The sequence below is a fragment of the Oncorhynchus gorbuscha genome, unplaced genomic scaffold (genome assembly GCF_021184085.1).
Source record: "Oncorhynchus gorbuscha isolate QuinsamMale2020 ecotype Even-year unplaced genomic scaffold, OgorEven_v1.0 Un_scaffold_541, whole genome shotgun sequence".
Taxonomy (NCBI): domain Eukaryota; kingdom Metazoa; phylum Chordata; class Actinopteri; order Salmoniformes; family Salmonidae; genus Oncorhynchus; species Oncorhynchus gorbuscha.
In genome coordinates this window covers 295,972-317,077 of record NW_025745368.1, presented here as the reverse complement: position 1 = coordinate 317,077, position 21,106 = coordinate 295,972, and the positions used below count along the sequence as shown (strand labels likewise).

Here is a 21,106-nt window from a genome sequence, read left to right as displayed (position 1 = left end):
AGAGAGGACGCCATTTTACACCATTGGGATACGATCATAGATCTGCCAGTTTTTCTTACAACTATGTGGGGACGGACCACCTGGTTCTAACCGGGTTTACGGCCAATTTACCGAATATGCCTCATGCTCCTCGGTAGTCCAAAACCTGGGCGGACCGCGTTAAGATCAACGTGGTTTCCCAAATCAGCACGGTTTCTATCTGCAGCTGCAGGAAGCATAAAGGACAGAGAAAGGCAAGACAGCCAGCCCGAGGCCCGTCTATACTACCATGCAGCGGCCGGGTGGTCGCCATCGCCACAATGGCCACTCTCTGCTCCGCAATAACAATTCCATGATCTCATACATCGCTTCTCCTTCACCGCGCGCTTCCACCACGGGCGCCTATGCGGAATACTCCACCAACAACAACAGGCCGATAAAGCCCGAGCTGGTCTGCAAATGGACGGACCACGAGCACCGTGACCGAACTTCAAAACAAAGGATATGCGACCAAACTTTTAGCTCCATGCACGAGCTGGTGGACCACGTAAGCACCGAGCACGTCGCTGGGCTCGAGCCCCTGAGCCATGTTTGTATGTGGGAAGAATGCCTGAGAGAAGGAAAGGCGTTTAAAGCCAAATATAAACTGATAAACCACATCAGGGTACACACTGGGGAGAAACCGTTCTCCTGCACTTTCCCAGACTGCGGGAAAGTGTTTGCTCGGTCGGAAAACCTCAAGATTCACACGCGCACGCACACAGGTATGTAGATTATGTTCCATAAAGGACACTGGGAATGCCAACAAAAGAACCTACCCTTTCGTCTCCTTCATTCCGTAGTGAAAGGTTCTGTTATTCTATATGGCGTCATTGGGCCTATAATACAACTCAACAATGGGACAACATTCTAGATGTATATACAGTACGTTAGTCACTGCTTGCCAGACAGGCAGAGCACGTCATCATGTTTACATGTTCCACACACAGTCCTATTCAGGAAGTAGTCTGTTGGTAGAGTAGTGGACGACACTGTGTGGTGGGGTTTGGCCATTGACAAGAAGGACCTGTTTAAAGGGAAGGTCCAGGGAAACCAGCTGTAGAAAAGGGAAGTTGTTCTCAGTCAGTGAAGTGACACTGTTTGACATATTTCATGCAGCGACATCAACTCGAGGCTGACAGATGGAGCACGGTACACATAGTAGGGTGGAGCGCGGTACACACAGTAGGGTGGAGCGCGGTACACACAGTAGGGTGGAGCGCGGTACACACAGTAGGGTGGAGCGCACACAGTAGGGTGGAGCGCGTTACACAGTAGGGTGGAGCGCGTTACACACAGTAGGGTGGAGCGCGTTACACACAGTAGGGTGGAGCGCGGTACACACAGTAGGGTGGAGCGCGGTACACACAGTAGGATGGAGCGCGGTACACACAGTAGGATGGAGCGCGGTACACACAGTAGGGTGGAGCGCGGTACACACAGTAGGGTGGAGCGCGTTACACACAGTAGGGTGGAGCGCGGTACACACAGTAGGGTGGAGCGCGGTACACACAGTAGGGTGGAGCGCGGTACACACAGTAGGGTGGAGCGCGGTACACACAGTAGGGTGGAGCGCGGTACACACAGTAGGGTGGAGCGCGGTACACACAGTAGGGTGGAGCGCGGTACACACAGTAGGGTGGAGCGCGGTACACACAGTAGGGTGGAGCGCGGTACACACAGTAGGGTGGAGCGCGTTACACACAGTAGGGTGGAGCGCGTTACACTCAGTAGGGTGGAGCGCGTTACACTCAGTAGGGTGGAGCGCGGTACACACAGTAGGGTGGAGCGCGGTACACACAGTAGGGTGGAGCGCGGTACACACAGTAGGGTGGAGCGCGGTACACACAGTAGGGTGGAGCGCGTAGGGTGGAGCACACAGTAGGGTGGAGCGCGGTACACACAGTAGGGTGGAGCGCGGTACACACAGTAGGGTGGAGCGCGGTAGGGTGGAGCACACAGTAGGGTGGAGCGCCGTACACACAGTAGGGTGGAGCGCCGTACACACAGTAGGGTGGAGCGCGTAGGGTGGAGCGCCGTACACACAGTAGGGTGGAGCGCGGTACACACAGTAGGATGGAGCGCGGTACACACAGTATGTTGTGTTGAAGATGTTTAGTCCTGTGACTGATGTCATCATTCTATATCCTCTCCATAACACCTTTCACCTCTCTTTCTAGGTGAGAAGCCATTTCAGTGTGAGTTCCCCGGCTGCCTGCGGAAATTTGCCAACAGTAGTGACCGTAAGAAGCACTCGCAGGTTCACACCAGCGCCAAACCGTACGACTGCAAGTCCCACGGCTGCTTCAAGTCCTACACGCACCCCAGCTCCCTCAGAAAACACATGAAGACCCACCTCAACGCACTCAAGTCCTCTCCTACCTCCGAACCCATAGACCTGTCGTTCACAGGGATTCTTGGGAAACGTAGTTCCCGGGATTACGTAGCTTCGCGGACTAACTGCTCGTCCTCCAGGCTCTCGCTGGCTCCGCCGGTGTCCAACATGAAGGAGTGGTACGTGTGTACCAGGACCACAGGTCAGGGACAGAACTACCTCCAACTCACAGCAGACCAGATCAAGTCAGAACCGTGCGGTGCTGATGAGGAGTATTATAACCCCACGTAGCAGGAGGCTTTGCATTAGGGACTGTGTCCACTACAATGGATCCTAAATACAGGGGTAGAAGCTGTAAAGACATGACATACGTCTCGTATCAATATGGCCATGTGATTATTTAAAACACTTATTATTATTATTTTAACCTTTTATTTAACTTGGCTAGTCAGTTAAGGACGAATTCTGGCCCGGCCCAAACCTGGGACGACACTGGGACGATTGTGGGACTCCCAATCACGGGCGGATATGATACAGCCTGGATTCAAACCAGGGACTGTAGTGACACAACTCCATGCACTGAGATGCAGTGCCTTAGACCGCTGCGCCACTCGGGAGCGATGAGCACAACACACTTCCCCTGTCAATATGGAGGTGGACAGATGGAATGGAGACTCACTGTATGTGTGAATGTCTGGGCCAGTGTTCATAATGTAGCGCCATGTAAGAGTGCTGATCTGGGATCAGGTTAGCCTTTTAGATCATAATGAATACTAGAGAGAGGACCAGATCCTAGTGCTGATCTGGGATCAGGTTAGCCTTTTAGATCATAATGAATACTACAGAGAGGACCAGATCCCAGTGCTGATCTGGGATCAGGTTAGCCTTTTAGATCATAATGAATACTAGAGAGAGGACCAGATCCTAGTGCTGATCTGGGATCAGGTTAGCCTTTTAGATAATAATGAATACTACAGAGAGGACCAGATCCCAGTGCTGATCTGGGATCAGGTTAGCCTTTTAGATCATAATGAATACTAGAGAGAGGACCAGATCCTAGTGCTGATCTGGGATCAGGTTAGCCTTTTAGATCATAATGAATACTAGAGAGAGGGCCAGATCCTAGTGCTGATCTGGGATCAGGTTAGCCTTTTAAAAATCATATTGAAAAAGATAGCATTAGACAAGGAGGACCTGATCCTGGATCAGTACTCTGCAGCGCTTTATGAGTACAGGCCCTGATGTCCGTGTGTTATCTAATGAGAAGCCGTAGCCATGAAATGTATTGCCATAAGAGATTAAAGACAACACCCCTCTGATTGACACCCGGGGCCCGTATTCACAGAGCGTCTCAGAGTAGGAACGCTGATCTAGGATTTAACAGACAAAACTGCTTTGTAAATACGGGGCCTGATCCGAGTTAGATTCTTAAACATATTTGAGCTGCGCTTGATTTACTTATTTATGGAGTTGGCACTTTTCTGATTGGTCCATTGGTTCCTGTGTACCAGACAAACTAAATCAAGCGCATCTCAAGTATTTGACAAATGTAATGGACTCATGTCTGGTTGTAAAGCGACTGAAGCAGAGCGTCCGGTGTAGTAATGTAAACATAAAGGTACCTCTGAGACGGTTTGCTCTGTTCAATAACTGTCAGATAGACTCTCTTAAAGACTACTTCCAATGGAAGACATGGTGAACGTTCCCATGACAGCAGCTCTGGCCCTATAGAAGCCATGTTATGATGTACTTAATGACTTGGGTGTAGAACCATGATGGGGTTTCGTTGAATTCTGAATGTGAGTAACGTTGCCAGAACCTCATGATGAGTCACTCTGTTTACATGTGACTGTGCTGATCAGTGTGGTGGTCGTTGCTGTGTTGACTTACAGCGACTAGGTTTATTATATTTTCTGAACATTTTATTATTGTGTTTTAAATCTATTTTCTCAGCCTTTCATAGTGCCTCATTAAACCCTATTCCCACATTGATATGTCTATTGGTGAGCTGTTAATTACCACACAACAGATTCATCCTCTATGCTAATAACAGCTGATTTCAGTCAGACAAATATGTTTTCTATGTGGTCAAAGTGAATAGAAACTGTGTGTATAAATAATAATAATAAATACTCATCATTTCCCCCAGAAGTAACACGTTGTCTGCTTGTTTTTAAGCAGTATTGACAAGTGAATTATATTGACTATATAAAAGGGGCCTCCTCTTTCGTCCTGGGAAGCACCATGTATGGCCTTTCTCTGTTTCTATTCACTTTGAAAGTTGAAAATGCTACTTTCTCGTTTGCATTATATACAGGAAGTGTCTTTGTGAATGGTAGGAATCAACCAGATGAAGAGACTTGAGGAAAACAGTCAAACCTGACAGACAAACTCCAGCCGGTTGCAAGGCGCCTGTGGACCACAAGGCAGCTGCCAGTGGATGAGTAAGAGAGGGCTTTTAACATGGAACCTACCAGGGGAACAGCGTTCTGTTGTCATAACAACACTGCTGAGATGAGTAAGAGAGGGCTTTTAACATGGAACCTACTGGGGAACACTGTTCTGTTGTCCTAACAACACTGCTGAGATGAGTAAGAGAGGGCTTTTAACATGGAACCTACCGGGGGAACAGCGTTCTGTTGTCCTAACAACACTGTTGAGATGAGTAAGAGAGGGCTTTTAACATGGAACCTACCGGGGAACACTGTTCTGTTGTCCTAACAACACTGCTGAGATGAGTAAGAGAGGGCTTTTAACATGGAACCTACCGGGGAACACTGTTCTGTTGTCCTAACAACACTGCTGAGATGAGTAAGAGAGGGCTTTTAACATGGAACCTACCGGGGGAACAGTGTTCTGTTGTCATAACAACACTACTTCCCCATTGTCTTATGTGGCTGATTGGGACGCTGACTGCAGATGAAGGGACATTCTTAGACCCGGTGACGCCACTCTGTCTCAGTGGACATAGTCTGGATCCTGAATCACACCTCCTTCCCCATACAGCCCATAGGAGTGGTTGAAAGTAGTGTACTCTATTGGGGGCCATCTGAGATGAGCCCACAGCCTGCAAAGTGGGAAAGAGAAAAGAGCATGACCTTTAGTCCCCTATCCATTCTCCATCAAATAGCATGACCTTTAGTCCCCTATCCATTCTCCATCAAATAGCATGACCTTTAGTCCCCTATCCATTCTCCATCAAATAGCATGACCTTTAGTCCCCTATCCATTCTCCATCAAATAGCATGACCTTTAGTCCCCTATCCATTCTCCATCAAATAGCATGACCTTTAGTCCCCTATCCATTCTCCATCAAATAGCATGACCTTTAGTCCCCTATCCATTCTCCATCAAATAGCATGACCTTTAGTCCCCTATCCATTCTCCATCAAATAGCATGACCTTTAGTCCCCTATCCAAAATCGATCTGATTCAAGGAGGATAGGAAACAACTGACTATGACAAGGAAAGAACAGACCAGATAGATACTTCTGTTACCATAGATACTATTGTTACCATAAGGCCTCAGCTACTCCTGTTACCATAGATACTCCTGTTACCATATGGTTTCAGATTCTCCTGTTACCATAGATACTCCTGTTACCATAGATACTCATTTTACCATAGGGTCTAAGATAGTCATGTTACCATAGGGTCTCAGATACTCCTGTTACCATAGGGTCTCAGATACTCCTGTTACCATAGATACTCCTGTTACCATAGGGTCTCAGATACTCCTGTTAACATAGGGTCTCAGATACTCCTGTTACCATAGATACTCCTGTTACCATAGGGTCTAAGATAGTTCTGTTACCATCGGGTCTAAGATACTCCTGTTACCATAGATACTCCTGTTACCATAGGGTCTAAGATAGTTCTGTTACCATAGATACTCCTGTTACCATAGGGTCTAAGATAGTTCTGTTACCATAGATACTCCTGTTACCATAGGGTCTAAGATAGTTCTGTTACCATCGGGTCTAAGATAGTTCTGTTACCATAGATACTCCTGTTACCATAGGGTCTCAGATACTCCTGTTACCATAGATACTCCTGTTACCATAGGGTCTAAGATAGTTCTGTTACCATAGGGTCTAAGATAGTTCTGTTACCATCAGGTCTAAGATAGTTCTGTTACCATAGATACTCCTGTTACCATAGGGTCTAAGATAGTTCTGTTACCATAGGGTCTCAGATACTCCTGTTACCATAGATACTCCTGTTACCATAGGGTCTAAGATAGTTCTGTTACCATAGGGTCTAAGATAGTTCTGTTACCATCGGGTCTAAGATAGTTCTGTTACCATAGATACTCCTGTTACCATAGGGTCTAAGATAGTTCTGTTACCATAGATACTCCTGTTACCATAGGGTCTAAGATAGTTCTGTTACCATAGATACTCCTGTTACCATCGGGTCTAAGATAGTTCTGTTACCATAGATACTCCTGTTACCATAGGGTCTAAGATAGTTCTGTTACCATAGATACTCCTGTTACCATAGGGTCTCAGATACTCCTGTTACCATAGGGTCTAAGATAGTCCTGTTACCATCGGGTCTAAGATAGTTCTGTTACCATAGATACTCCTGTTACCATAGGGTCTAAGATAGTTCTGTTACCATAGATACTCCTGTTACCATAGATACTCCTGTTACCATAGGGTCTAAGATAGTTCTGTTACCATCGGGTCTAAGATAGTCCTGTTACCATAGATTCTCCTGTTACCATAGATACTCCTGTTACCATAGATACTCCTGTTACCATAGGGTCTAAGATAGTTATGTTACCATAGATACTCCTGTTACCATAGGGTCTAAGATAGTTCTGTTACCATAGATACTCCTGTTACCATAGATACTCCTGTTACCATAGGGTCTAAGATAGTCCTGTTACCATAGATACTCCTGTTACCATCGGGTCTAAGATAGTCCTGTTACCATAGATACTCCTGTTACCATAGGGTCTCAGATTCTCCTGTTACCATAGGGTCTCAGATTCTCCTGTTACCATAGATACTCCTGTTACCATAGGGTCTCAGATACTCCTGTTACCATAGGGTCTAAGATAGTTCTGTTACCATAGATACTCCTGTTACCATAGATACTCCTGTTACCATAGATACTCCTGTTACCATAGGGTCTAAGATAGTTCTGTTACCATAAATACTCCTGTTACCATAGATACTCCTGTTACCATAGGGTCTAAGATAGTTCTGTTACCATAGATACTCCTGTTACCATAGATACTCCTGTTACCATAGGGTCTCAGATACTCCTGTTACCATAGGGTCTCAGATTCTCCTGTTACCATAGATACTCCTGTTACCATAGGGTCTCAGATACTCCTGTTACCATCGGGTCTAAGATAGTCCTGTTACCATAGATACTCCTGTTACCATAGGGTCTCAGATACTCCTGTTACCATAGGGTCTCAGATTCTCCTGTTACCATAGATACTCCTGTTACCATCGGGTCTCAGATACTCTTGTTACCATAGATACTCCTGTTACCATAGGGTCTCAGATTCTCCTGTTACCATAGATACTCCTGTTACCATAGGGTCTCAGATACTCCTGTTACCATAGATACTCATTTTACCATAGGGTCTAAGATAGTCCTGTTACCATAGATACTCATTTTACCATAGGGTCTAAGATAGTCCTGTTACCATCGGGTCTCAGATACTCCTGTTACCATAGATACTCCTGTTCAAATCAAAAATAAATCCACGTTGAGTTTATCTAACTTGCTAAGAACGTGTGTCAGGGAGAGACATGTTTCATGCTCTGTCACAGTATTTCTCAGAGGTGTGTGTGTGTGTGTGTGTGTGTGTGTGTGTGTGTGTGTGTGTGTGTGTGTGTGTGTGTGTGTGTGTGTGTGTGTGTGTGTGTGTGTGTGTGTGTGTGTGTGTGTGTGTGTGTGTGATTTGCTCAGCAAGAATTTGGAGAAGGAGGGGTGTGTTGGAGGTTGACTAATGCTTATTATCAGTCAATAAACCCTTCAGTAAAACAAGAGACAGAGACACACAGAGAGAGAGACACACAGAGAGAGACACAGAGAGAGAGAGAGAGAGACACAGAGACAAAGAGAGAGAGACACAGAGAGACAGAGAGAGAGACACAGAGAGAGAGAGACACAGAGAGAGAGAGACACAGAGAGAGAGAGACAGACACAGAGAGAGAGAGAGACACACAGAGAGAGAGACAGACACACAGAGAGAGAGAGAGACAGACACAGAGATAGAGACAGACACAGAGAGAGAGAGACACAGAGAGACAGAGGAGAAAGAAAGACTTAGATTGAGAAGAACAGGAGAGCTCGTCCATTAGAGTCAAGCCAACCATGACACCCCTCTCCAGAGAGAGAGAGAGATGGAGAGAAGAGGAAAACAAAGAAAGAGGGGTTAACAATGGTGGGAACAATGGTGGGAACAATGGTGGGAACAGTCCCAGTTGACCCCTCAACCCTCTTATTCTTTAAAGGAGAACACTTGTAATCCACAGGTCAGCGTTCGTGTCTTCATTTGGGATTATCCAAAACCTTAAAGACACTGTGATAAAGACACCCCAGAATCAAATAAACACCAGACATGACAACTGAAGTTGGTAGGAATTGGGCAGGGCACGGACTGGCCACCGGGCAGGGCACGGACTGGCCACCGGGCAGGGCACGAACTGGCCACCGGGCAGGGCACGAACTGGCCACCGGGCAGGACTGGCACCGGGCAGGGCTCGGACTGGCCACCGGGCAGGGGGCAGGGGCACGGACTGGCCACCGGGCAGGGCACGGGCAGGGCACTGGCCACCGGGCAGGGCACGAACTGGCCACCGGGCAGGGCACGGACTGGCCACCGGGCTGGGCACGAACTGGCCACCGGGCTGGGCACGAACTGGCCACCGGGCTGGGCACGAACTGGCCACCGGGCAGGGCACGGACTGGCCACCGGGCAGGGCACGGACTGGCCACCGGGCAGGGCACGGACTGGCCACCGGGCAGGGCACGGACTGGCCACCGGGCAGGGCACGGACTGGCCACCGGGCAGGGCACGGACTGGCCACCGGGCAGGGCACGGACTGGCCACCGGGCAGGGCACGGACTGGCCACCGGGCAGTTGTGGGCCTGTCTACATTGTATTTTTTTGCGCAGAATGACTAGGACCTGTGTGTTATAAATATCTGGGCTGATTTCTGGTCCCAGTCAGACCCTGGGTCGGGCGTCTCATTGAATCTGCATCTGAGTGTGTAGGACAGAGACGTTGCCTCCTCTCTACCGGTAATGAATGTTGTTAAGGAATACCTCCCTAATGGCTTCCACGTTTCTCCTATAAAACACCAGCATCAGAAGGCTGTGGCACACACACACACACACACACACACACACACACACACACACACACACACACACACACACACACACACACACACACACACACACACACACACACACACACACACACACACACACACACACCTTCCTGTGTGTACCTCCCAGAGGACTTTGTTGTGTGTGTGTGTGTGTGTGTGTGTGTGTCTCCCAGAGGACTTGGTTGTGTGTATGTCTCCCAGAGGACTTGGTTGTGTGTGTGTCTCCCAGAGGACTTGGTTCTGTGTGTGTCTCCCAGAGGACTTGGTTGTGTGTGTGTGTGTCTCCCAGAGGACTTGGTTGTGTGTGTGTTGGTTGTGTGTGTGTCTCCCAGAGGACTTGGTTGTGTGTGTGTGTGTCTCCCAGAGGACTTGGTTGTGTGTGTGTGTCTCCCAGAGGACTTGGTTGTGTGTGTGTCTCCCAGAGGACTTGGTTGTGTGTGTGTGTGTCTCCCAGAGGACTTGGTTGTGTGTGTGTGTGTGTGTGTGTGTGTGTGTGTGTGTGTGTGTGTGTGTGTGTGTGTGTGTGTCTCCCAGTGGACTTGGTGTGTGTGTGCGTGTGCTCCCCCCAGAGGACTTGGTTGTGTGTGTGTGTGTGTGTGTGTGTGTGTGTGTGTGTGTGTGTGTGTGTGTGTGTGTGTGTGTGTGTGTGTGTGTGTGTGTACCTCCCAGAGTACCTGGTTGTGTGTGTGTGTGTGTGTGTGTGTGTGTGTGTGTGTGTGTGTGTGTGTGTGTGTGTGTGTGTGTGTGTGTGTGTGTGTGTGTGTGTGTGTGTGTGTGTGTGTGTGTGTGTGTGTGTGTGTGTGTACCTCCCAGAGGACTTGGTTGTGTGTGTGTGTGTCTGTGTGTGTGTGTGTGTGTGTGTGTGTGTGTGTGTGTGTGTGTGTACCTCCCAGAGGACTGGATGTGTGTGTGTGTGTGTGTGTGTGTGTGTGTGTGTGTGTGTGTGTGTGTGTGTGTGTGTGTGTGTGTACCTCCCAGAGGACTTGGTTGTGTGTGTGTGTGTGTGTGTGTGTGTGTGTGTGTGTGTGTGTGTGTGTGTGTGTGTGTGTGTGTGTGTGTGTGTGTGTGTGTGTGTGTGTGTGTGTGTGTACCTCCCAGAGGACTTGGATGTGTGTGTGTGTGTGTGTGTGTGTGTGTGTGTGTGTGTGTGTGTGTGTGTGTGTGTGTGTGTGTGTGTGTGTGTGTGTGTGTGTGTGTGTGTGTGTGTGTGTGTGTGTGTGTGTGTGTACCTCCCAGAGGACTTTACTATTCAACAGAACCAGTTGTAAAACATCAGTGAAACAATAAGAGCCGTGCTACAGCAGCGTCCTGGGGCAGCAGCAGGCCTTGCTGAACTCCACGATAATCAGGGGAAACAGGCAGGCTGTGTGACGACGACACACAGATGTGAAACAGTCAGGGATCTGTTTAGGGAGGTAGTTAGTCAGAGCTCACAGGGATCTCTGTGTGTTCACAGAGGTAGGTAGTTAGTCAGGGCTCTGTGTGTTCACAGAGGTAGGTAGTTAGTCAGAGCTCACAGGGATCTCTGTGTGTTCACATAGGTAGGTTGTTAGTCAGGGCTCTGTGTGTTCACAGAGGTAGGTAGTTAGTCAGGGCTCTGTGTGTTCACAGAGGTAGGTAGTTAGTCAGGGCTCTGTGTGTTCACAGAGGTAGGTAGTTAGTCAGGGCTCTGTGTGTTCACAGAGGTAGGTAGTTAGTCAGGGCTCACAGGGATCTCTGTGTGTTCACAGAGGTAGGTAGTTAGTCAGGGCTCTGTGTGTTCACAGAGGTAGGTTGTTCAGGGATCTCTGGGTTCACAGAGGTCTGTGTGGGCTCTGTGTGTTCACAGAGGTAGGTAGTTAGTTCAGGGATCTCTGTGTGTTCAGGGCTCTGGGCTCTGTGTGTCACAGAGGTAGGTTGTTAGTCAGGGCTCTGTGTGTTCACATAGGTAGGTAGTTAGTCAGGGCTCTGTGTGTTCACAGAGGAGGTAGTTAGTTACACTGATCTGAGGTTGTTGCATCTGGGTTGTTCCAGGAAATGAGGTGCCTTTAGTCAGGGTCCCTTTGATATGTTAAGTCAAAAGTGTATTTATTCTACAAGCCTGTTATATTAAATGAAGAGCCCTTGTACTGACGACCACCCTGAAGACATGTTAACTCACCTCACACTCTGTCCAGGTGTTCTCCATCAGGGTAAAGCCCTGAAGACATGTTAACTCACTCTCACACTGTCTCCAGGGCTCTGTGTGTCCATCAGGGTAAGTTAGCCTCTGTCTCACAGGTGTTCTCCATCAGGGCTCTGTGTGTTCACTGTCTCCAGGTGTTCTCCATCATGGGAAAGCCCTGTGACATGTTAACTCACCTCACCCTGTCCAGGTGTTCTCCATCATGGGAAAGCCCTGTCTCCAGGTGTTCTCCATCATGGGAAAGCCCTTTGAAGACATGTTAACTCACCTCACACTGTCTCCAGGTGTTCTCCATCATGGGAAAGCCCTGAAGACATGTTAACTCACCTCACACTCTGTCCAGGTGTTCTCCATCATGGGAAAGCCCTGAAGACATGTTAACTCACACTCTGTCCAGGTGTTCTCCATCATGGGAAAGCCCTAAAGCCCTGTCTCCAGGTGTTCTCCATCATGGGAAAGCCCTGAAGACATGTTAACTCACCTCACACTGTGTCCAGGTGTTCTCCATCATGGGAAAGCCCTGTGTTCTCCATCATGGGAAAGCCCTGAAGACATGTTAACTCACCTCACACTCTGTCCAGGTGTTCTCCATCATGGGAAAGCCCTGTCTCCAGGTGTTCTCCATCATGGGAGGTGTTCTCCATCATGCCCTGAAGACATGTTAACTCACCTCACACTGTGTCCAGGTGTTCTCCATCATGGGAAAGCCCTGAAGACATGTTAACTCACCTCTCACTCTGTCCAGGTGTTCTCCATCATGGGAAAGCCCTGTCTCCAGGTGTTCTCCATCATGGTAAAGCCCTGAAGACATGTTAACTCACCTCACACTCTGTCCAGGTGTTCTCCATCATGGGAAAGCCCTGAAGACATGTTAACTCACCTCACACTCTGTCCAGGTGTTCTCCATCATGGGAAAGCCCTGAAGACATGTTAACTCACCTCACACTCTGTCCAGGTGTTCTCCATCATGGGAAAGCCCTGAAGACATGTTAACTCACCTCACACTCTGTCCAGGTGTTCTCCATCATGGGAAAGCCCTGAAGACATGTTAACTCACCTCACACTCTGTCCAGGTGTTCTCCATCATGGGAAAGCCCTGTCTCCAGGTGTTCTCCATCATGGGAAAGCCCTGTCTCCAGGTGTTCTCCATCATGGGAAAGCCCTGTCTCCAGGTGTTCTCCATCATGGGAAAGCCCTGTCTCAGGTGTTCTCCATCATGGTAAAGCCCTGAAGACATGTTAACCCACCTCACACTGTCTTCAGGTGTTCTCCATCATGGGAAAGCCCTGTCTCCAGGTGTTCTCCATCATGGAAAAGCCCCTGTCTCCAGGTGTTCTCCATCATGGGAAAGCCCCGTCTCCAGGTGTTCTCCATCATGGTAAAGCCCTGTCCAATCAGGGTACCCTGATGTTAACTCACCTCACACTATGTCCAGGTGTTCTCCATCATGGGAAAGCCCTGTCTCCAGGTGTTCTCCATCATGGAAAAGCCCTGTCTCCAGGTGTATCAAAACCCTGAAGACATGTTACTCACCTCAATGAGGTTATTATAACACTCTGTCCATGTTCTCCATCATAAAGCCCTGAAGACATGTTAACTTATTATGTTCTCCATCATGGGAAAGCCCTGTCTCCAGGTGTTCTCCATCATGGAAAAGCCCCTCTGTCTCCAGGTGTTCTCCATCATAACCCTGACATGTTAACAACACCTCATTGTTCTCCATCATGGGAAAGCCCTGAAGACATGTAACTCACCTCACACTCTGTCCAGGTTTCTCCATCATGGGAAAGCCCTAAGACATTTAACTCACCTACACCTTATTATGTTATTATGTTCTCCATCATACACCATTATTAATGAGGTTATTATAACACAGCCCTGTCACCATTATTAACAAGAGGTTATTATAACACACTACACCATTATTAATGAGGTTATTATAACACACAACACCATTATTAATAAGAGGTTATTATAACACAATACACCATTATTAATGAGGTTATTATAACACAATACACCATTATTAATGAGGTTATTATAACACACTACACCATTATTAATGAGGTTATTATAACACACTACACCATTATTAATGAGGTTATTATAACACAATACACCATTATTAACAAGAGGTTATTATGTTATCACACTACACCATTATTAATGAGGTTATTATAACACACAACACCATTATTAATGAGGTTATTATAACACACTACACCATTATTAATGAGGTTATTATAACACACAACACCATAATTAATGAGGTTATTATAATGAGGTTATTATAACACACACACCATTATTAACAAGTTATTATAACACAATACACCATTATTAACAAGAGGTTATTATGTTATCACACTACACCATTATTAATGAGGTTATTATAACACACTACACCATTATTAACAACAGGTTATTATAACACACTACACCATTATTAACAACAGGTTATTATAACACAATACACCATTATTAACAACAGGTTATTATAACACAATACACCATTATTAACAACAGGTTATTACATCATTGTAAGTACAGGTTTGTCGGACAAATGTATTGATAGCAAGATTCAAACTATTTTGAGAACAGGTAGCAGGACAGAAGCTTTCTCCCCCAGCTCTCTCTCTCTCTCTCTCTCTCTCTCTCTCTCTCTCTCTCTCTCTCTCTCTCTCTCTCTCTCTCTCTCTCTCTCTCTCTCTCTCTCTCTCTCTCTCTCTCTCTCTCTCTCTCTCTCTCTCTCTCTCTCTCTCTCTCTCTCTCTCTCATCTGTAAGCACATTTGTCTCGTCTCCTTTCTAACTCTCTAATACAAAACATTTCGTATCAAACAGCCTGTTAGTGACACACATTGATCAGAAATAACAGAGAAGGTAAAGAGAAAGGAAGAGATGAAAGGGCCTGAGAGTGTTTGTGAGAGGATTCAGTGGAACGAGGGCACCGGGGTCAGCTCTTCAAAGTGAACTGCTTAAATTGACTTCAGGAAAACCCAATAACCAGATTGAGAAATCTGCTCTGGAACACAGTGGCGTTCCGGAACCCCCATGGTGCTTCACGGAGCTTCATGAAGCCCCCCTAGTGGGGACAAAGAGACACCCCACACTCTGGAATCTGCTCTGAACACCCCCAGAACAGAGGGCCCAACTGTTCCCCTTCTGGGAGATTGGAGAGGGGGGCCTGGGAGGATAAAGGGCCTGGGGAAAGGTTTGGGGGAGGGGGTAAGAGGGTAGCAAAAGGGTGAGGCAGACAGGCGTCTTTGGGGACTGGGGTGACCCTAAAACAATGATGTCCCCTGGCTAGGCTGACGGAGAGGTAATAGACTGGTCTGTTGTTGTCTGAGTGATGGAGGGTCGAACCAAGGGGCTCCAAGCTCAATACAGATAGCAGTGTTGAAGACTGAGACTCAAGACATTCTACACAGGTTGTATCTCTCTGGTCTCAACAACATAACCGTGGGGCAACACAGCTGTACAGTCAGTGGGTTTCCACCTGATTCTCCTGAATGGAGACCTCTCCTCCCTTTCTAATGGCTATATGCCACAGTATAACGTTAGCAATATAATATAATAATATATAATATATGCCATTTAGCAGACGCTTTTATCCAAAGCGACTTACAGTCATGTGTGCATACATTCTACGTATGGGTGGTCCCGGGAATCGAACCCACTACCCTGGCGTTACAAGCGCCCTGCTCTACCAACTGAGCTACAGAAGGATATCTCTTTGCAGACATTCCTCCGTCCTAATTTCATCAGACGGACGGCAGGTTTCTAAGCAACCTGTAAAGAATGTGTGTGGGTGTAAAAGTGACACAGGAGGGTCAGCTGTGTGACTGATCAGCAGGCGAGGAGGAAGAGGAGGAGTTAATACCGAGCTCAGAACAAGTAATGAGGAGCTGAGACAAAAAGGAGCTGGAATAAAACCACAGAGCAGGAGAAAGGAGGAGGGAATGGCCTGGAGCTCCAGGAGTCATCAAAGATGAGACAGTCACACACAAAGAGATTAATGCTCTCTCTCTGTCTGTGTCTGTGTCTGTCTCTCTCTCTCTCTCTCTCTCTCCCTCTCTCTCTCTCTCTCTCTCTCTCTCTCTCTCTCTCTCTCTCTCTCTCTCTCTCTCTCTCTCTCTCTCTCTCTCTGTCTCTCTCTCTCTCTCTCTCTCTCTCTCTCTCTGTCTCTCTCTCTCTCTCTCTCTCTCTCTCTCTCTCTCTCTCTCTCTCTCTCTCTCTCTCTCTCTCTCTCTCTCTCTCTCTCTCTCTCTCTCTCCCTCTCTCTCTCTCTCTCTCTCTCTCTCTCTCTCTCTGTCTCTGTCTCTGTCTCTGTCTCTCTCTCTCTCTGTCTCTCTCTCTCTCTCTCTCTGGCTCTCTCTCTCTCTCTCTCTCTCTCTCTCTCTCTCTCTCTCTCTCTCTCTCTCTCTCTGTCTCTGTCTCTGTCTCTCTCTGTCTCTGTCTCTGTCTCTCTCTGTCTCTGTCTCTCTCTCTCCCTCTGTCTCTCTCTCTCCCTCTGTCTCGCTGTCTCTCTCTGTCTCTGTCTCGCTCTGGCTGTCTCTCTCTGTCTCTCTCTGTGTCTCTCTCCGTCTCTCCCTCTCTCAAAATACCATCTCACCAGGACGTTTTCATTCTTTAGAAATCATCAGTCAGTCAGCCATGACAGGAGCTTCTGTGGGAAGATGGCTGCAGTCTGTCCACCCTCGTTAAAAACGACCTATAAAACAATGACTGGTGTCTGTTGTTCAAATAAAGCCTCATCATCATCATCTTCATCATCATCATCACCATCATCGTCATCAAAGGTGTTTTCTCCCCTAGTGAAATACAATGTGTTTTCCCCCTAGTGAAATACAATGTGTTTTCTCCCTAGTGAAATACAATGTGTTTTCTCCCTAGTGAAATACAATGTGTTTTCTCCCTAGTGAAATACAATGTGTTTTCTCCTAGTGAAATACAATGTGTTTTCCCCTCAATGTGTTTTCCCCTAGTGAAATACAATGTGTTTTCCCCTAGTGAAATACAATGTGAAATACAAGGTGTTTTCCCCTAGTGAAATACAAGGTGTTTTCCCCTAGTGAAATACAATGTGTTTTCTCCCTAGTGAAATACAATGTGTTTTCCCCTAGTGAAATACAATGTGTTTTCTCCCTAGTGAAATACAATGTGTTTTCCCCCTAGTGAAATACAATGTGTTTTCCCCCTAGTGAAATACAATGTGTTTTCCCCCTAGTGAAATACAATGTGTTTTCCCCCTAGTGAAATACAATGTGTTTTCTCCCTAGTGAAATACAATGTGTTTTCTCCCTAGTGAAATACAATGTGTTTTCCCCTAGTGAAATACAATGTGTGTGAGTGTGTTTGTTTGTGTTGTTGAACCTCACAGCAGAATGAGTCACCTCCATTGTTTCCATATGAAGAGGAAAACCAACCAGGTCTTCATACATCAGACATACTGTGAGGCAAAGCTGTTTTTCCCCATGGAAATGCAATATGTTTTTCCCCCATGGAAATGCAATGTGTTTTTCCCCATGGAAATGCAATGTGTTTATTCCCCATGGAAATGCAATGTGTTTTTCCCCATGGAAATGCAATGTGTTTATTCCCCATGGAAATGCAATGTGTTTTTTCTCCTTGGAAATGCAATGTGTTTATTCCCCATGGAAATGCAATGTGTTTTTCCCCCATGGAAATGCAATGTGTTTATTCCCCATGGAAATGCAATGCATATTTCCCCCATGGAAATGCAATGTGTTTTTACCCCATGGAAATGCAATGTGTGTTTGTGTTGTAATTTACAGCAGTATGAGTCACCTCTGTCTCAGTCGAAAGAGGTGAACCAACCAAGTGGACAATTACAACCTTTTACTTCCTTTCCACTTCACCCAGAGAACACTGACTCAAGCCCCTCTGTTCTACACACAGCCCCAGTTACACAGACAAGACTTCAAATCCCATTCAGTAAAACCCGAGATTCTCCCTCCTTCCTCTCTCATAAAGCTCTGGAACTCAATAACATTGAGAGGTGCTGAATCAGAAGCTGATTCACTGCTGAGAGCCCCAGCTGATCCTCCATGTGGGACTCTGACAAGCAGAATGTTCTGGACAATCCACCATTCTAAAGAGAACCCCGGAACAGAGTGCCATCACAATGACATCGGTCAGCCAGTGTCTCTGCGCGGACAATGGGTGACAGGAGTGGAGGAGGGGTTAACATGGCGGGAGGTTTTGAAGAGACCTGTGTCCTTAAAGCCTTTGAATGGATGAGTGAAACAGACTAAAGGCTGTCCACCCCTTTCATTAGCTGTGTGTGTAGAAACACCGTGGAGCATGTGAATACACACTGTGACATGATGATGATAACCTACAGGGGAATGGGCCATAAGGGAAGTCTTTTTGGTAGTGTGTGTGTGTTCTGTTACCGAACTGATCTTCAGTCAGTTTTCACTGATACTACAATTCTGTTTGACCTTGTAGACTGAGGGTAGGTGGGGATGACCTGCAGGGATACAACCAGCCTGACCGCTGAGATCATTATAACCAGCCTGACTGCTGTGATCATTATAACCAGCCTGACCGCTGAGATCATTATAACCAGCCTGACCGCTGTGATCATTATAACCAGCCTGATCATTATAACCAGCCTGACCACTGTGATCATTATAACCAGCCTGACCGCTGTGATCATTATAACCAGCCTGACCGCTGTGATCATTATAACCAGCCTGATCATTATAACCAGCCTGACCGCTGTGATCATTATAACCAGCCTGATCATTATAACCAGCCTGACCGCTGTGATCATTATAACCAGCCTGATCATTATAACCAGCCTGACCACTGTGATCATTATAACCAGCCTGACCGCTGAGATCATTCTAACCAGCCTGACCGCTGTGATCATTCTAACCAGCCTGACCGCTGTGATCATTCTAACCAGCCTGACCACTGCGAACATTATAACCAGCCTGATCATTATAACCAGCCTGACCGCTGCAATCATTATAACCAGCCTGACCGCTGTGATCATTATAACGAGCCTGACCATTATAACCAGCCTGACCACTGTGACCATTATAACCAGCCTGACCATCATAACCAGCCTGACCACTGTGACCATTATAACCAGCCTGACCATTATAACCAGCCTGACCACTGTGACCATTATAACCAGCCTGACCACTGACCATCATAACCAGCCTGACCACTGTGACCATTATAACCAGCCTGACCATTATAACCAGCCTGACCACTGACCATTATAACAAGCCTGACCACTGTGATCATTATAACCAGCCTGACCACTGTGATCATTATAACCAGCCTGACCACTGACCATCATAACCAGCCTGACCACTGACCATTATAACCAGCCCTACCATCATAACCAGCCTGACCACTGACCATTATAACCAGCCCTACCATCATAACCAGCCTGACCACTGACCATTATAACCAGCCTGACCACTGATCATTATAACCAAGCCTGACCATCATAACCAGCCTGACCACTGATCATTATAACCAGCCTGACCATCATAACCAGCCTGACCACTGTGACCATTATAACCAGCCTGACCACTGACCATTATAACAATCCTGACCACTGTGATCATTATAACCAGCCTGACCATTATAACCAGCTTGACCATTATAACCAGCCCGACCATCATAACCAGCCTGACCACTGACCATTATAATCAGCCTGACCACTGACCATTATAATCAGCCTGACCACTGACCATTATAATCAGCCTGACCATTATAACCAGCCTGACCACTGACCATTATAATCAGCCTGACCACTGACCATTATAATCAGCCTGACCACTGACCATTATAATCAGCCTGACCACTGATCATTATAACCAGCTTGACCACTGACCATTATAATCAGCCTGACCACTATAACCAGCCTGACCACTGTGACCATTATAACCAGCCTGACCACTGTGGCCATTTTAGACCAAGCCTCCGTCGGCAATGAGGTGCTCTGGCTCTGTGGGGGAACTTCCCCGTCGATTCCGTCTCACAAATGTCAGCGAATTGAACAGAAGGTCTTGCCTTTATGAGACCTTTAGGTCTTCCTGAGCTTAGTGGGCACCACAGCAGGGCCTCTCCTCAGCTTAGTGGGCACCACAGGAGGGCCTCTCCTCAGCTTAGTGGGCACCACAGCAGGGCCTCTCCTCAGCTTAGTGGGCACCACAGCAGGGCCTCTCCTCAGTGTGGGCACCACAGCAGGGCCTCTCCTCAGCTTGGTGGGCACCACAGCAGGGCCTCTCCTCAGCTTGGTGGGCACCACAGCAGGGCCTGGGCACCACAGCAGGGCCTCTCCTCAGCTTAGTGGGCACCACAGCAGGGCCTCTCCTCAGCTTAGTGGGCACCACAGCAGGGCCTCTCCTCAGCTTGTGGGCACCACAGCAGGGCCTCTCCTCAGCTTGGTGGGCACCACAGCAGGGCCTCTCCTCAGCTTGGTGGGCACCACAGCAGGGCCTCTCCTCAGCTTAGTGGGCACCACAGGGCCTCTCACAGCTTAGTGGGCACCAGCTTCTCCTCAGTGGGCACCACAGCAGGGCCTCTCCTCAGCTTAGTGGGCACCACAGCAGGGCCTCTCCTCAGCTTAGTGGGCACCACAGCAGGGCCTCTCCTCAGCTTAGTGGGCACCACAGCAGGGCCTCTCCTCAGCTTAGTGGGCACCACAGCAGGGCCTCTCCTCAGCTTAGTGGGCACCACAGCAGGGCCTCTCACTCAGTGGGCACCACAGCAGGGCCTCTCCTCAGCTTAGTGGGCACCACAGCAGGGCCTCTCCTCAGCTTAGTGGGCACCACAGCAGGGCCTCTCCTCAGCTTAGTGGGCACCACAGCAGGGCCTCTCCTCAGCTTAGTGGGCACCACAGCAGGGCCTCTCCTCAGCTTAGTGGGCACCACAGCAGGGCCTCTCCTCAGCTTAGTGGGCACCACAGCAGGGCCTCTCCTCAGCTTAGGGGCACCACAGCAGGGCCTCTCCTCAGCTTAGTGGGCACCACAGCAGGGCCTCTCCTCAGCTTAGTGGGCACCACAGCAGGGCCTCTCCTCAGCTTAGTGGGCACCACAGCAGGGCCTCTCTCCTCAGCTTAGTGGGCACCACAGCAGGGCCTCTCCTCAGCTTAGTGGGCACCACAGCAGGGCCTCTCCTCAGCTTAGTGGGCACCACAGCAGGGCCTCTCCTCAGCTTAGTGGGCACCACAGCAG

General features: G+C 48.0%; 1 protein-coding gene across 2 annotated transcripts; it reads left to right on the top strand.

Moving 5' to 3' along the window:
• The first annotated feature begins 183 nt into the window (after nt 1-183).
• LOC124018540 (zinc finger protein ZIC 5-like) lies at nt 184-3,679 on the top strand. 2 transcript variants are annotated; one of them, XR_006835637.1, is made up of 3 exons: nt 184-743; nt 2,199-3,100; nt 3,167-3,679. XR_006835637.1 is itself a non-coding variant. In XM_046333872.1 (2 exons), the coding sequence occupies exons 1-2, from the start codon at nt 269-271 to the stop codon at nt 2,642-2,644; spliced, it is 921 nt and encodes a 306-aa protein (XP_046189828.1). In that variant the 5' UTR covers nt 184-268; the 3' UTR covers nt 2,645-3,679. The 2 variants fall into 2 exon arrangements, 1 of the variants encoding a protein (XP_046189828.1); XM_046333872.1 differs by having other exon boundaries at nt 2,199-3,679.
• Nucleotides 3,680-21,106: the final 17,427 nt, after the last annotated feature.